General features: G+C 40.2%; 1 protein-coding gene across 9 annotated transcripts in view; it reads left to right on the top strand.

Moving 5' to 3' along the window:
* Positions 1 to 17,791, top strand: part of LOC122564059 (transcription factor RFX3-like) — a 279,903-nt gene that overhangs the window by 253,505 nt on the left and 8,607 nt on the right. For all 9 annotated transcript variants that reach the window (XM_043718574.2, XM_087994441.1, XM_087994433.1 and 6 more), the window contains 3 exons: positions 4,818 to 5,026; positions 8,211 to 8,364; positions 11,564 to 11,606. In XM_043718574.2, the coding sequence (XP_043574509.1) occupies positions 4,818 to 5,026; positions 8,211 to 8,364; positions 11,564 to 11,606 (406 nt within the window). The remainder of the gene's footprint in view (positions 1 to 4,817; positions 5,027 to 8,210; positions 8,365 to 11,563; positions 11,607 to 17,791) is intronic.

Genomic DNA, 17,791 nt, shown 5'->3' with positions numbered 1-17,791 from the left:
TTCATGTTCTTCTTCCTAGGCTTCTGCAGTCACTGCTTGACATTGGCTATGGTCTCTGAAATGGACCCCAGGGTCTTGATCCGCGCTCCCAGGTCTCAGTTACAGGCTCCAGGGTCTCTGTTTCGTGCTCCGGGGTCTTGGTCATGAGTCTCCACCACTGCCACAATTGTGACCGTTGTGTCTGAGCTGGAGCCATGGGCCTGGGGATGCTTGGGTTCCATACTCCTGTTGCCCGTCTGATGCTTCTCTAGACACTGCTGCCAGTCATCAGGGTCTTCTGCTGTCCCTTCCACTCCTTCAGGTGCCCGGGTTTGGGCCAGTGTAGTCAGCCCGGGACTTGTTCCTTGCTCGCCAGGAGACCCCCCTGGCTGGGGTGAAGCCGTGCCCAGCATGTCCTGGCGTTGTTGCCACTGCTGCTGGAGGCCTCCACACTTCAGGCTTTAAAGGAAAAAGATAAAAAAGAAGAATCTGGAAGTAAGAGTCTAATGATGACTGAGAATCCATTTTCGATTGTCAGAAAAACTTATCTGGTTCTTTAAGGAAGGACCACTAATGTCCTTTAAGGAGGGAAACTGCCATCCTTTCCTGGTCTGACCTACATGTAACTCTTGTCTCTCAACAATGTGATTTACTCTTAACTGCCGTCTGGGCAATTAGGGATAGGAAATAAATGCTGGACTCGTCAGCGTCGTCCTCATCCTGTGAATGAAAAAAATAGTTACAGCATGGCATCTGTCTGACAATATGAAAGATAGACTAGGTGTATCCTAATTCAACTTGACCAATTAACACCCAGCAGTCTACTCTCAATCATCAGCAAAATGGTGGAAGATGTCATTGACAGTGCTATCAAGCAGCATTTACACTGCTATACCTGCTCATTTGTAATCAATCTGGCTTTCACCAAAAGTTAATCTCATCATAGTCTTGGTCTGAGCATGGACTAAAGAGTTGATATCAGGGTGAAGTGACAATGATTGCTCTTAACGTTGAGGCAACATTTAACCAGCTGTGGTGTCAAGGAGATCTATCAAATAGGAGTTGGAATCATACTATTCCTGAAAGAAGTGGTTCATGATGGATAATCATCTGTGTCTTAGGACGTCGCTGACAAAGTTCCTGAGGATCCTATGCAAGGCCCAACAAATTTGGAAGTTAACTTAATTCTTGGCCAGTACTTCTGGATGATGTACAGTACAGTGAAAAACAGATGACTGAGAGTATGCCAAGGCAATTTTCCGTCACTCTCATAATGTAGCAATGCCAGTTCCATGAACATTCAGCCTTTTTTTTCCTGTAGAGTTAAGCGTTGGTGCTTTTCTGCTCATTAGTGAAGTATGCTGGAGAGCACAACTAAGTTTCATTCCTCCATCAATCTTATCATCTTGTCTCAATGTTGAACTCTCCCAGGACGGATGCAGCCACAGCCAGGTGCAGAACTTTTCATTCCTTTCACCTTATTCCAAGTGAAGTCAGTCTGAGGGCTCATGACACAGACTAATGTGAAAATAATCAAAAGGTTGCATCCATGGGAGGAAGAAAGTAGGAACTGTCTCAAATAAATTAACACAAGCAAATATATCTGACTGTGTTCCAATAGATTGTCCCAAGCTAACAGAAACTGAGATTTTAACCAGTGGTGAGAGGTGTCCATCCTGTCAGCATTCGAAAAATGGTGCGTTTAGAAAGAAGCTTTCCTCTGGGTACTCTAGTTTCTTTCCACAGTCGAAAGATGTGCATGCTAGGTGGATTGGCCATAAATCAGTTGCTTCAACAAGTACCTTCTCACCATCATAAGTTTGGAGTGGAGATGTTTGCTGTAGATTGTGTAATGTTCAGTAGCGTTTGTGACTCCTTAGACACTAAAACAATCCTTACTCAAATGAACCAAGATCAGGATAACATTAACGATAGGGCTGCTTTGTGTGATACAAATATCAGGAAATAACCATCCACAAGAAGAGACAATGTAATCATCTAGAGAAGCTGTACAACATCCAAGCGAAGCACTTGATTGTCACCCCATCCACCACCTTAAACATTCACTTTCTCCACTACTCATGCACAGGGGCAGTAGTGTGTACCATCTCAGATGCGCTGTAGCAGCTCAACAAGGTTTCTTCAACAGTACATAGCATATTGTAAATTCAAGCACCTAAGAAGACAAAAGCAATAGATACATGGTAACACCACAATCTCCAATTTTCCCACCAAACCACCCAGCATCATGAGCTGGAATTGTATCATTATTCCTTTTCCGTTTCTTCATTATTCTGAAATTCTTTTCTTAATAGCACTTTGGGTTTAGCTACACCGCATGGACTGCAGTGGTTTAAGAAGCTGATTCACCAACGCCCTAACAAAGCGCACTATGGAATAAGCAACAGTTGTTGCCTTGCCAGTAACGCTCACATTCTGCAAAGTCTTTAAAAAGAGGTCTCCTGATGAGCAGGGTGTACTGCTGCTGCAAGCCTCCTCAGACCAGCTGTTACACTTCAATTTCTTCCCCTATATTCAGGTAGAAGTCGCAGTCAGGGAGCAGGCATGTGTAGCCATGCTATGCAAATAAATTTGAGAGAGAAAATCACTGGCTGTTTTTTTAAAGATAGCCAGAGCAACCTGCTGAGAACTTAATTGGCAGTCATATGGAAAAGTCTATCTTTTTAAATCTGAACTGAAAGCTCGAAAGCACTTTCATACCCATTCGCTGTGTTCGGAAAAGATCTGTACTGTTATTAATGGCACTTCAGGTTGACGACTCAGTTACAAAATTCACACAAATCATGTATTTATGTGCAAATGTTTCTGAGTATCAAGGTGCAGAATAGCAAAGTTGAAAAAGTAAAAGAATTTTCCACTGTTCCTTAGAATGTGCTTCAAGTACTCCCACAGCAATTATATAACAGTATTATAATTTGGGCTTTTTCCACTCTAATATAAACCTATGGTTCTCTAATACAAAACTTAGAAATCATTGCATGTGTGAACAGAAAAACGTGCCATAGGAGAATCCTTTTTACTGAGGTAAGTTGCATCAAAAATTGTAAGATCTTTCCATCATGTATTACTTGATGAGATGATAATCAAGTGACCCAGTTCTCCATTATCTGTGAAAGATTACAAATTAGCCTTGAGTGGGACAGAAAAGTGCCATGCTGTCAAACCACTTCATTCAGGATGAGGTCATACAGAAGCAAAAGAATGGTTCAAGATACCACTAGTATAAGTGCTTCTGAAACAACAAACTGAATCTGTTTTAAGAGCTTAAAATTTTCTCTTCAGACCATATTTCAACAAATGCCATACAGGAAATCCTACATGTTTCTATGTGGCTGTGGTGATATCCTTGCTTTTTTCCATGTAACTTAGTTTTTGAGCCCAACTGAAACTTAAGGAAGCAAGTACTAATTTGGTAACTGATACCACACTTTTAACACATCGCTCAGAACACACTGTCAGTGTGATAAAGTTCACGATCATTAATGCAAAACCCCTTGCTAAGACTTTTGGATAACCAAATTGAATCTACCTGCTGCTATTTGAGGTGATATTTTATCCTCACCAGCAGCTCCTGTTATGAAAGATTGATCCCCACAATTATTCCTCCACAGCATCATCACATAACTGAAAGTACACCCAACATTGTTGGAAACATGGGAGAAAATGACACAAGGGCATGATCAAAAAGCTTTCAGACTATGTCCCAACTTGAATCTGGACAGATCGTCTGTGCAGCAATTATTGACATAATACCTGTCATTCATAATGGATCTTCATAAACTTCCATTCATGGAAAGATATTACAATGTTGGTGGCCAGTTCAGTTTGTACGATATTGTCACAAACAATGGTCAAAATCTATGACGAAACAGATAACACTTCCAAGTTGTACATGGCCCAGTCATCCATCATACAAGATGCCAAGATATAACTCTGATACTGCAAATATCATACCAGACATTTATGATACATAAGACACACCCACCCACAATGACAGAGAGTACACTGTAGAGTGCATCTGTAGACAAATCATCATAATTGTATAAAGATTAGATCGGGTCATATTGCAAAAGTATCATCTCAATGTATAAAGACAATGTACTAATGTGCATCCTTATTTATATTAATCAGAATAGATTTCCTATTCTTCAAAGGGAAAAAAGGATATTGTGTTAACACACAGATCTCCAACTGTGTCTATAAAATAGCTAGGTAACATCACAACATGTATAGAGAGTAGAACTCTTATACAGACATTCAGCAGAAATAGCCAGCCAATTAAGCTGCCAGTCAACCAACCACACAGTCCAAGGAGTTCAAACCTCAGTCTTGAACTTCTCCCTTGCCCCATAACTTCACAGACTGCCCCAATATAACCCCCAACCATTAATGCCCAAATCCCTTGACTGACTTAAGAGGATTGCTGTGACCTCTAATGTTCTTTTCTGTGTATACATCCGAGGTCTGTGCACGGTAAGGACTTTCAGAACTGGATCAGTGCTGTAATTTGCATTGGCATGCAGTTCGCCATGCGCTGAACATAGAGGTGGCCACATGCATGCTCAACTATGCAGCTAAGAGTAACATTGGCTGTGACTGTGCCCAGCCCCAGATAGGTATCTTCACAGCACCACAACTGACATACCTGTGATCTCTGGGTTGGTTGCACTTGAGCTGCAGGACAGACTATGGCCCAATCTCCATGAACCAAAACACCAAGGCATTTTCCCTTTAACTGTTGCACACATTATGTCTAGGTATTTGAAATGCAATACTAAACACACAAATAAACTTGGATGTTTTTTATGCTTTGGCAGGAGCAGGCTTCCTGGGTGTGTCAGTGCGATGACAGCACAGTACAAAGACTGGAACATGACTTCAAGATGACCCTCCAGCAGCAAAGTACCCTGGAGCAGTGGGCTGCTTGGCTTGATAATGTGGTAACACAGGTGTTGAAGCCATATGAAGGAAGTCCTAATTTTCCCAAAGCTGCCCGTCAATTCCTGCTTAAGTGGTCCTTTTATAGGTAGGTTTGGAGAACTGAAAGAAGCAAGCAGTTATAGTATCATGAATGATCTGAAATAAAATAAACCAGAAAGGTGGTACAAGTCATCCACGTAAAGTAGAGGTCAAGCACTTTCTCAGGCCATGTGAGCTATGAGTAGGACTAAGGATTCTTCAGATGTTTACATTGAAAGGACATATTGCATTTATACAGTGCCTCAAAGAAACGTTCTCTCAAACTATTCATGCACCGCACTGCACTTAAATTGCTTTGAAATACAAAGATTGTTCCTTTGTATCTGTTGGAGAATAATGAATTTGAAGCAGACCGTAAAATCTTTCAGGAACAGATCAGCTCGACCTTTATTAATTATTTAACCCAACTGTAAGAATTTGCAGAAGGTCATGAATAAATCTGCAGACTAGGCCAATAATGATTAAACAAAGTTCAAAACTGATGAATTTGAGCTAATATATTCTTACAGGAAGATTAGGGAGGCTATCGGATAGCCAGCTGAAATAAAGAAATAAAAGAATCTCAAAAGTGCAAATGTGTCAGTCACATGGAGTTTTGCAACAAGTTGACAAAGCCAATAAAAAAAACAAGCCCAGATCTAGGCATATTTTCTCGATGAGAGAAGAGCTGGAAAAGCACAGCAGGTCAGGCAGCATACGAGGAGCAGGAAAATCGACGTTTCGGGCAAAAACTATATTTTCTAGATGGATTAAATTGGAAATTTATGCTAATTGTGAATCAAATCTTGTTAGACCACAATAAATGAACTTCATAGCTCTGGTCATCATATTTTAGAAAAGACTAGAATCTGCTGCAGAAGGGTTTTACAAAGATGACAACAGAAATGTGTGGATGTATATCTTAAATATGGGTCATTTATAAATACTGTGTTTACAAGAGCAGACCAGAAGTTGGGAACTGTGCAAGACTAATTCACCTCCCGACTCCTTAAAGCATGTCCATCAACTACAAGGAGAAAGTGAGGACTGCAGATGCTGGAGATCAGAGCTGAAAATGTGTTTCTGGAAAAGCGCAGCAGGTCAGGCAGCATCCAAGGAGCAGAAGAATCAACGTTTCGGGCATGAGCCCTTCTTCAGGAAGAAGGGCTCATGCCCGAAACGTCGATTCTCCTGCTCCTTGAATGCTGCCTGACCTGCTGCGCTTTTCCAGAAACACATTTTCAGCTCATCAACTACAAGGCACAAGTCATGAATGGAAATGCATACTTTCCATCTGCCTGGATGAGCACAGTGCAAACAACATTCGAGAAGCTTGACACCAGCCAGAGCAAAGTGGCCTGTTTAATTAGCAGCAGAGCTAATACCTTCAGCGCTGACTTCCTTCACCACCAACACACAATGACACCAGTGTGTGCTATCCAAGAAATGTACTGCAACAGCTCACCGGGGCTCCTTAGATAGCATCTTTTGAGTCTGTGGTCTCTCCCATGTAAAAGGGCATGGGCAGCAGATATATGTGAAAACCACTACCTGCAAGTTTCTCTCCTTCTAAACCTGTGAACACTTCTCCCTATAACAACAAGCACAGTAGGTCCATGGGAACACTGCTGCCTGCAGGTTCCTCTGCAAGCCACGTCATCCTGACTGGGAATTAAATCAGCACTCCTTCACTGTAACTGTGTCAGACTCATGGAACTCACTCTCTACTGGTACTGGGGATATACCTTTGTCACGTGTACTGCAGCTTTGTAAGAAGGCAACTCACTACTACCTTTCCAAGGACTACAGGATAGGCAGGAAATGCTGGCATTTGATATGATGTCTACATCCTATGGTTATGTAAAAATAATATGGTTTGTTTCTTTTTTATGGGAATGTGAACACAAATGCTGTATGAAACTATCTGGACCTAATTAGTTTATGGTCAGAAATTTCATTAGCATCTAAGAAAAGGCATAATTAGACAAATACAATTTCACTAGCAGCAGGAAATTCCAGAAAAAAGATTCTATAATGTGCAAACTGTAATGTTTATGATATCCAGAAAGTATGAAAAAGGGCATGTTCTGGATGTAAGTTTGCTTGCTAAAAGGGCATGTACTTGGAGTTAAATTTGTTTTGACATCCCATTAGAAGCCAAGATCATTAATTATTGATAAGCCTATTTTAAAGTAGATTGAGTGCATTTATTTTTAAGATAATTTCCACAAAATAAGTTTTGAATTAGTTATTGCTAATTCACTGTTCTATTACCAATACTATAAAAGTAATTTGTTGATTGTCAATACTTCCTATTTCCTGAAGACATAACTGTGTTATGGAAAGTTTTAATATGGTCTGTCTTCCAGCCACTTATTGTTATTTATTAAAGAGTGGAGTAATTAAGAGACGAAGTATACAAAAAGTCCACTCATATTTAATTGGGGATGAAAAGTCATTCTTCATAATATTCTATTGTGGAGAAGGAAGTATTATTTTAAACTTGCAATTCAGTGACACAGATCGGGGAGGCAATGCCTAGTGGTATTATTGCTAGACTACTAATCTAGAAACTCAACTGATATTCAGGGGACCAGGGTTTGAATCCCACCATGGCAGACGGTGAAATTTGAATTCAATAAAAAAACAAAACATCTGAAATTAAGAATCTGCTGATGACCATGAAGCCATTGGTGATTGTCAGAAAAACCCTCTGACGCTGTTAATGTCACCCTCGAGCTTCCATCTACTTGATAGACCTGTAAGGTTCAAATTTAGCCAATGTTCTCTTTCTATCCCTTTTCTGCTGCCCTCTGTGAAAGGGTGTAATATGCTGATGTGTGGTTTTATGCCAGTAACTATCTGATTCTTCATCCACAAGTACCTTGTTTCACTATTAATCTAAATAGTATCATCAGTTTTCCATTATGAAGGATCATCACAACCGAACCTCATTTTCTCAAACAATATGTTATTTGACCTTGATTATCAATAGGAAACATGGGTAATATAATCCTTCCTGAACTCATGAACAGTGAATCCAATCATAGCAGCTCATTACCATCCAAGATGAGACTAACTATTCTGACATAGAGGAAGGTTGTTGAATTTGAAAGCATGTGATCTGTGTGACACAGTTTCACACGTGTGAAATGTAAGTTACTGACCTTAAAGTTCAAGAGACTATTGGCTAATAGGCCACTTTATGAAAGTGAACATCACTTAACCTCATAATTTACTTGTTGCAACAGTTCCATGGTTATCCGAGACCTGACCCTACGGAGTGCAGCAAGTTTTGGTTCTTTCCATCTGATTCGTCTGTTATATGATGAATATATGTTTTATCTGGTGGAACACAGAGTGGCTCAAGCTACTGGGGAAACACCTATAGCAGTGATGGGAGAGGTAAGAATTTTAGAGTCTTGAAACTTTGAACAGCATATATTTTTGCTATTAATTTTCTGCAACCGACTGTCACAAAATATCTAAGCATATTTAATTTAAAAAGCTGCAATACCCTTCAGTATCCATTTGAACATTTCAAATTTGTATAGAGATGGCAATACATAATGATCTCAAGTGTATAAAACTATCTGTGTGCTTACACACATTTCGCTCATCCGCCTACAATTCTGTCAGTGTCTTTTGCCCTCCCTTTTTCTATTGGCTTGCTTTCTTCAACTTCCTACTATTAGAATATTTCTAATTTAAAAGATACATAGTTATATCAAAGGAAATCAACTCTTGACCCTCTCGGCAAAAAGATATTTCCTAATAGCTACTACAAATGGACAGACCTTGATTTTCAAAATGTGATGCGTATTGCTAGATTCTCCCAAAAAAGGAAGCATTTTGTCCACATCTACGCTGTCAAGACCTTTCAGGATTTTGTGTGTTTCAATCAAGGCAATTCTTATTCTTCTAAACTCCAGTGGATACAAGCCTAGACTATCCAATCTTGCCTCATAAGACAAACCGCCCATTCCAAGTAAACCTCTGCTGCCTCCAATGTATTTACATCCTTAAATAAGGTGACCAATACTGTGCACAGTACTCCAGATGTGGTCTCGCCAGTGCCCAGAATAATTTAATCCTCCTCATTTTTGTGATAATGTGATAATTGATAATATTTATTCACTTTACTATTTACTTGCTTACCTGCTGGCTGGGCATACCAAGGCGAGTAACCCAGCTCCTGACACCCAATCCTGTCCGACATCTCCACAAAACACAGATCAGGGTATATTAGAATGCCTGTATGATTCCAGCTTCAACGATACTCAAGAAATTTAACACCATTTAAGATAAAAGAGCCCATATGAGTTGTGGCCCATTTAACACCCTAAAAATCATTCGTACACAGTTGAAACAATGAGCTTTAGGTTGCAAGGTGCCATGATCCCTGTCCCACATCCACCCCTTCTCAAATAAATGGACAGCCTGGGACAAACACCTGTTCACAGCCCCTTTAGACTTGTCGGAGTGTTAATTGGCTCAGGACAAGACTTTCATCCCCGACTGGAATGTTTTAGAGTTGCTGGACAATCAGATTATTCTACAGCTCCTCAGTCTGATCAGTTCGTTTATTTGTCCCTGCTGGGGATGATTTACAATTATGAAGGTCAGATTTGTGTAAATCCAGGTTTGGGGGGGGTGTGGGGGTGTGGGGGAACCTAGCTGACCAGGCCCAAGTGAGGAAGGAGGAGAGAGTGAAGAATGACAATCTCTGATAGGAACTCACCAAAGAGGCTCCCTGATGCCTCTCGCCAATTTTCTTAACAAAATATATCCACTAGTACAGGACTCCCTGTACTGTGATCTAAAATGGAGCAGAGGCTGGTAGAAACAGTCAAGCAGACATTAATTGGTTACTTAATGGCCTTCGTCAACCCACAGAATGGATGCTGCCTAACTCCTCCACAGCCTGTGTAAAATGACAGACAGATTCGGCAGGCAGGTCGCACACAACATTTTATTATTCTAACTAGCCCTTCCCCTCTACCCATCTTCAGAAAGATACAGCCTAATGTGTGGTATCTATAATTGGCACTGTAACAATTCGCCAAGACCATTTCAATACCATCTTCCAAATATTGATCCCTACCACCTACAAGTAAAAGGCCAACAGGCACATTGATGCACTACTACTTGAAAATTCTCCTTCAAGGCATGCTGCATCCTGACTTGAAACTAAATCACCGTTCCTTCATTGTCACTGGATCAAAATTCAGGAACTCCAGCTCTAACAACACTGTGGGTGCACCTACATCACATGAGGGGCAGCAATTCTGTCAGTGGCCCTTGCTGAGATATTTATGTCATTGATAGTCACAGGTGAGGTGCCAGAAGAATGAAGGATGGGTAACATAGTGCCACTATTTAAGAAACGTAGTAAAGACAAGCCAGGGAACTATTGACCGGTGAGCCTGATGTTAGTGGTGGGAAACTTGTTGGAGGGAATCCTGAGGAACAGGATGTCACATATCTGGAAAGGCAAGGATGGATTAAGGATAGTCAACATGACTTTGTGCGTGGGAAATCATGTCTCATAAATTTGATTAAGTTTTTTGAAGAAGTTTGCAAATGACACCAAAATTGGAGGTGTAGTGAACAGCGAAGAGGGTTACCTCAGATTACAACAGGATCTGGACCAGATGGGCCAATGGGCTGAGAAGTGGCAGATGGAGTTTAATTCAGATAAATGCGAGGTGCTGCATTTTGGGAAAGCAAATCTTAGCAGGACTTATACACTTAATGGTAAGGTCGTAGGGATTGTTGCTGAACAAAGAGACCTTGGAGTGCAGGTTCATAGCTCTTTGAAAGTGGAGTTGCAGGTAGATAGGATAGTGAAGAAGGCATTTGGTATATGGTCAGAGTATTGAGTACAGGAGTTGGGAGGTCATGTTGCGGCTGTACAGGACATTGGTTAGGCCACTGTTGGAATATTGTGTGCAATTCTGGTCTCCTTCCTATCGGAAAGATGTTGTGAAACTTGAAAGGGTTCAGAAAAGATTTACAAGGATGTTGCCAGGGTTGGAGGATTTGAGCTATAGGGAGAGACTGAACAGGCTGAGGCTGTTTTCCCTGGAGCGTCAGAGGCTAAGGGATGACCTTATAGAGGTTTTCAAAATTATGAAGGGTATGGATTAGGTAAATAGACAAAGTCTTTTCCCTGGGGTCGGGGAGTCCAGAACTAGAGGGCATAGGTTTAAGGTGAGAGGGGAAAGATATAAAAGGGACCTAAGTGGCAACTTTTTCACGCAGAGGGTGGTATGTGTATAGAATGAGCTGCCAGAGGATGTGGTGGAGGCTGGTACAATTGCAACATTTAAGAGGCATTTGGATGGGTATATGAATAGGAAGGGATATGGGACAGCTGTGGGCAGGTAGGACCAGATTAGGTTTGGATATCTGGTCAGCATGGACGAGTTGGACCAAAGGGTATGTTTCCATGCTGTACATCTCTACGACTCTAAAACTCTAAATCAAGGAGGTGTCTGACCACCAACCTCAAAAGTTAAAATTTTGGCTTTGTTAGAAAATTCCATGTTCCATGAATGACAAGGCCTTTTTTTTGTCTAAATCTAACTTGTTTGTCTTTCAGTTTACTGATCTCAGTGGTATGTCCCCAGTAAACATGGATAAAGGTAAGATGATGTACAATATTACTAATGTTAATAATCTATTGTATGAGCAAAGTAAGCACTCTCTTTTCTTTTTTGGAACTACCACTACTTCACACTTGGTAAACTACATGCAGTTGGAATATTTTGCAAGCATTAAATGTTTGCATCATTTTTATAATTAATGTATCTCTGAAAGCAACAGCATAGGTGAATTAGAATATGGTAATGTCCTAACAGTTACTACCTACAGTTCTTTAACAAGCATGACATGCTCATTAGTAACACGCAGCATTAGCACAAACAATTGTTCTTGTATATAAAGGAACCAAAATAGTGTGGTGTTTACGGTCTGTTTATTTCATCTTACAATATTATCAATGAAATTACTGATTTTTAAGAGCTGATTTAGGGTTCCTGATACATACATGGGCTTAGAATGATCTGTCCATCATTTAACTGTTTCTCAGCTATTAATTGTTCATTTAATCATGTTAGCAACGCATTTTCAAAGATGTTCAGGAATATAGTGAATGTAAGTTTCCTTCAATGAATAATTGTCATGATGTATATACACTGGGTATTGTCTTAAAATCATTAGATGATGCAACATAAAAAGAAACCAGTTAGTCCATTGTGCTTTTGCTAATTCTTTGAAAGGTTATCCACTTGGCTTCACTTTGCAGCTCATTCTAAAACATTCTATGAAAGTTTTAATTTCAAATGTTTACCCAACAAGGAGATAAAAATCAGACAAGGCCCTTGGAGTAGAAAGGAAGCAGAAAAAAACTCTAAAAAGAAATTAGGAGGGCCAAATGTCCTTGGCAAGTAGGATTAAGGAGAATCCCAAGACATTTTTTACATATATTAGCCAAGTTTAATAGGCATTTAGTCAGACACATGTACATGTATGGATTAGAAGGATATGGACCAAGTTCAGCCAGATGGATTAGTTTAAAATGACATCACATTCAGCATCCACATGGTAGGCCAAAGGGCCTGCTCCTGTGTTGTACTGTTCTAGCTCCTACTTGAAAGTTGTATTTTCACTGGAATCTGCCTCCACCACCTTTACGGGCAGTGCACTTAACAAAACACTGTTCATTAAAAAAACAAGTCCTCATATCACCTCAAGTATTTTTTGCCATTTACCTTCAATCTGTACCAAAATCTTTGTTTTTGAATGCCTCTGTCAAGTTTCTCTGCTCAATGGGACACTGACATCAGTTAATCAGTAAGGAAGGAACTTTCCCATTGGGGTGACCTTCACCTGAACCATAGAGAAACCAATGTGGTATAGAGAGTGCTTTAAACTAAATAATTTGGCACAAAGTTGGGGGTTTGGTTAAGGTCATGTTAGTACATGGTGATAATGTAAATAATGATTACCAGAGTATAAAGGGATTGATCACAGTATATGAACATATCAATGCACCAGAAAAAATGTCAAATTAAAGAGCATAGAAATGTACCACCTAGGAGTAGGGGTGAGACATTTTAGCATCTTGAGCCTGCTCTGCCATCCTTAAGATTAAGGTTGATCTAATTGTAGCCTCACCTCCACACCTACTACAGACGGTAAAAATACAAAATTAAAAACTCTTTAACTGAATGTATGCAGTATTGTAACAAGCTGAATAGGTTAATAGGATACATAGAAATAAATAAGTATGATAGCCATTACAATGACAAAGTTAAAAGGTGACCAGGATGAGACCTGAACATTCCAGCATATTTGACATTTTTGTAGAACATAGAGAAAGTGAAAGAAAGCGTGTAGCTCTGTTAGTGAATTATTAGATCAGTACTATCTGAGGAATGTTCTTGGTTCAGATAATCAGGATGTAGAATCTTATTACTGAGGAAAATGGAATGCTGGCCTTTACTCCAAGGAAGATTGAGCATGAAAGTGGAGAAGCTTTGTCACAAATTCATCTTATGAGGACATGTTGAGTAGGTTGTGCTCATATTCATTGGAGTTCAAAGAATAAGAAGTCATCTTATTGAGCATATAACATTCTGATGAGACTTGACAGGATTGATGCTCAGAGGATGTTATTGTTATGTGAAAATCTAGAATACTTTTAAAGAAAGTCTCTATGATGAAGATTTGGAAAAATTTCTTCTCTTAGAGTAATTCTTAATTTTTGGAATTCTCTTCCACTGAGAGCAATAGAGGCTTGGTTATTGAATGTATTCAAGGTTGAGTTATAAACATTGCTTTGCGTTTTACACAAAGAAATCAAGATTATGTTAGGCAGACAAGAAAGCAGTTTTAAGGCCACCATGATCTGATTGAATGACAGAGCAGGCTCAAGGGACCAAATGGTCTACTCCTGCTCCTATTTCTTGTGATATTATGATTCGTGACTGCTAATTATATTGTCAGAAAATACTTAGTTGTGCAGGACAGAAAACTTGCAGCAAATAATAATTTCTTTGCAATGAAATATCTAGAAATGGAAACTGATGATACTGAAGCAGCTGAATTAAAACGGAAGTAATAGAGATCACAATTAGAATTCCAACTTTTGAGAAGCTGGAAGATTAATAGTTTATAATTATTGAAAATGTGGAATACTTTCCTTAATACTGGTCTGAATAAATACTATTTGTTGATAATCAATGCCGTTGGTAGTTGTGAATTATTCTATTAGTATCATCCTTGATCAGCAGAAATGAGCAGGAGGTCAGGGGTGGTGGTAGAGAGCTGATTGTGTGACTGGAGCCGTGTCCAGTGGTGTATCATAAGGATCAGTGCTAGTCCCTTATTGTTTGCAATCATATATGAACAATGCACAGTAGATGAGATTGTGACGGGAATAAGATTGCAGATGACACAAAGATTGGCCGAGTGGTTGACAGTGAATAAGAAGGTCATAGGTTATAGGATTCGTCAGATCGGCAGATGTAATTTAACCCAGATTATGTGAGGTGATGCATTTTGAAACAAGTAACAAATGGAGAGAGTACTCAATGAATGGTAGGACCCTGGAAGGTTCACTGGAACAGAGGGATCTTGAGGTGTTTGTCCACAGATCCCTGAAGATGACAGGGTGAGTTAATACAGTTGTTCAGGCATAATAGACACTTGTTGTGGTCTAGATTACAAGAGCAGAGAGGTTATGCTGGAGCTATACAGGATTTTGAATAGGCCACAGTTGGAGTACTGTGTGCAGTTCTGGCCACTGCACCTTAGGAAGGATGTGATTTCACTGGAAGGGATGCAGAAGAGATTTATCCGGATGGAGCATTACAACTATAAAGAGAGGCTGGATAAGGGTGGCACAGTGGCTCAGTGGTTAGCACTGCTGCCTCGCAGCATCAGGGTCCCAGGTTCGATTCCAGCCTCGGTGACTGTCTGTGTGGAGTTTGCACATTCTCCCCGTGTCTGCGTGGGTTTCCTCCGGGTGCTCCGGTTTCCTCCCACAGTCCAAAGATGTGCAGGTCAGGTGAATTGGCCATGCTAAATTGCCCGTAGTGTTAGGTAAGGAGTAAATGTAGGGGTATGGGTGGGTTGCGCTTCGGCGGGGCGGTGTGGACTTGTTGGGCCGAAGGGCCTGTTTCCACACTGTAAGTAATCTAATCTAAGTAATCTAATCTAAATCTAATCTAATCTCCCTGTGTCTGCGTGGGTTTCCTCCGGGTGCTCCGGTTTCCTCCCACAGCCAGGTAAATTGGCCATGCTAAATTGCCCATAGTGTTGGGTGCATTAGTCAGAGGGAAATGGGATTGGGTGGGTTACTGTTTGGAGGGTCGGTGTGGACTGGTTGGGCCAAAGGGCCTGTTTCCACGCTGTAGGGAATCTAATCTAATCTAATAAACTAGGTTGTTTTCTTTGGAGCAGAGAAGCTGGAGTGAAGAACCTGATAGGAGTGTACGAACATGAGAAGCGTGGACAAGGTGGATAGAAAGTAGCCACTCTCTTTAGTTGAAGGTTTAATAACAAGAGGGCACACTTTTAAGGCACGAGGTTTAGAGTGGACTTGAGAAAAGGCAGTTTCATCCTGAGGTTGGTGGGGGATTAGAATGCACTGCTTGGGATAATAGTTGAGGAGAGAAACATTTAAGAAATACTTAGATGTGCACTTGAAATGTCATAACATTCAATGCTACAGGATTAGCATAGATTTAATGTATTGTTTTGGAGGTACAGACTGAATGGGACAAAGGATCTCTACTGTATGATTTTATGACATATGTCAAGCTAACTGTCCTGTGGTTTCCTGCTTTCGGTCTCTCTGCCATTTTAAATAAATGAGTTACATTCAATACTTTACAATCTAAAGGAGCCTTCCCTGAATCTAATGATTTTTGGAAAATTAAGACTAACTCATCAACTGTTTCACTACTTTATATTTGTAAAACTCTAAGATGAAATTGATTAGAACCTGGGGACTTGTCAACTTGCAGTTCCAACAATTGACTCAGTACTGCTTCCCTGGTAACTGCAATTTTCTTGAGTGCCCCCCTCCCTTTTAATTCCTGATTTACACCTGTTTTTGGGATGCTACTTGTACCCTGTCAAATGAAGACTGATAGAAGATATGTTTTCAATGTATCTGCCATCTCTTTCTCCAGTTCTTTGTTTTATTATATCTCATTTTTTATTACTTGATACACTGTCCTACCATGTGGTTACAGTTAGGGGTCTGTAGACAACTCCCACAAGTGACCTCTTGCCTTTATTATTCCCCATCCCTACCTAGACTGCTTCTGTATTTTGGTTTCCTGAATTTAGATCATTACTTTCTAATAATTAGCAGTGCCACTTCCTGTCCTTCCTAAATGTTACATACTGATATATATATTCATATCCCAATTTAAGTCATCCTACCTAGTCCAGGATCCTCTCAAGGTAAACTTACAGGATGAGTCAGTAGTCTGGAAAACAAATGCAGTGATGGCATTTATTTTGAGACAACTTGAATGTAAAAGCCGGGGTGTACTTCTGAGGCTCTATGAGGCTCTGTTCAGACCACATTTGGAGTATTGTGTGCAGTTTAGGGCCCCATATCTCAGGAAGGATGTACTGGCGCCGGAGCATGTTCAGAGGTTCACGAGAATGGTCCCAGGAATGAAAAGCTTAACATATGAGGAACGTTTGAGGACTCTGCATTATACCCCAAAGTTTTAAAGGATGAGAGGGGATCTAATTGAAACGTACAGAATACTGAATGGCCTGGACAGAGTGGATGTTGGGAAGATGTTTCCATTGGTAGGAAAGACTAGCACCCAAGGGCACAGCCTTGGAGTAAAGGGAAGACCTTTTAGAATGAAGATAAGGAGAAACTTCTTCAGCCAGAGAGTGGTGAATCTATGGTATTCACTGCCACAGAAGGCTGTGGAGGCCAGGTCATTGAGTATATTTAAGACTGAGGTAGATAGGTTCTTGAGTATCAAGGGGATCAAGGGTTACAGAGAAAGTGGGAGAATGGGGTTGAGAAACTTATCAGCCACTATTGAATGGCAGAGCAGAAGTCACTGGGCTGAATGGCCTAATTTCAGTTATAGCCACTGGATTTTACTTAATTATTTCTATTTGCGCCACTATTCAAATATAGTGCCTTAAGTTTCTTACTTTTATTATTTTTATAATCTGTAGTTGTATCTGTTAATTTCGTCTTCAATCTGCATTCTGTTTCTTCCTATCATTTTGTATCATTTTCCACATTAATCCCTTCCTCTGTTGCATTTTCCCCACTCTGTGATTCACCACAGCTTCCCAAATTTGAGCCCTTGCCCCAACTATTTGGTTTAAAGCCTACTCTACTTCCTTACTTCTGCAGTTTTCAAGAACACCAGCCCCAGTAAGGGTCACGTTTTGACCATATCATTGGTGCAGATCTCACATTTTCCTTATAAGTGCCAGTGCCACACAAACTGGAATTCACTTCTCCGAAACTAGTCTTTCAATCACACATTCATCTGTTTAACCTTGTTTTCCTTATGCCAATGTGACAGTTTTCTACTTTTGATTTTCACCTTTCTGTAATTTCACATATTGGAATAACTGTCACCTGTAGATTATCCAGTCTGGGAAAAAAAAACACTCGAACCAGGTAAGAGAATACATAAGCGAACTGTATTACAGGAAAACAACTTTTGGAGCAAAACTAAGAAGGAAAGTGCTTTTGTAACACAAGACTGGAAGACTTCCTCTATTTCCCGCTCTTGAAAATCTGTGCCCAGTGATAAAGCAAATTGGA

This window comes from Chiloscyllium plagiosum, unplaced genomic scaffold (assembly GCF_037043375.1).
Source record: "Chiloscyllium plagiosum isolate Xiang-an unplaced genomic scaffold, Cpla_swu_hap1 HiC_scaffold_2, whole genome shotgun sequence".
NCBI classification, from domain to species: domain Eukaryota; kingdom Metazoa; phylum Chordata; class Chondrichthyes; order Orectolobiformes; family Hemiscylliidae; genus Chiloscyllium; species Chiloscyllium plagiosum.
The sequence above is the reverse complement of the archived record's forward strand: the minus strand, read 5'-3'. Positions and strand labels throughout refer to the sequence as shown.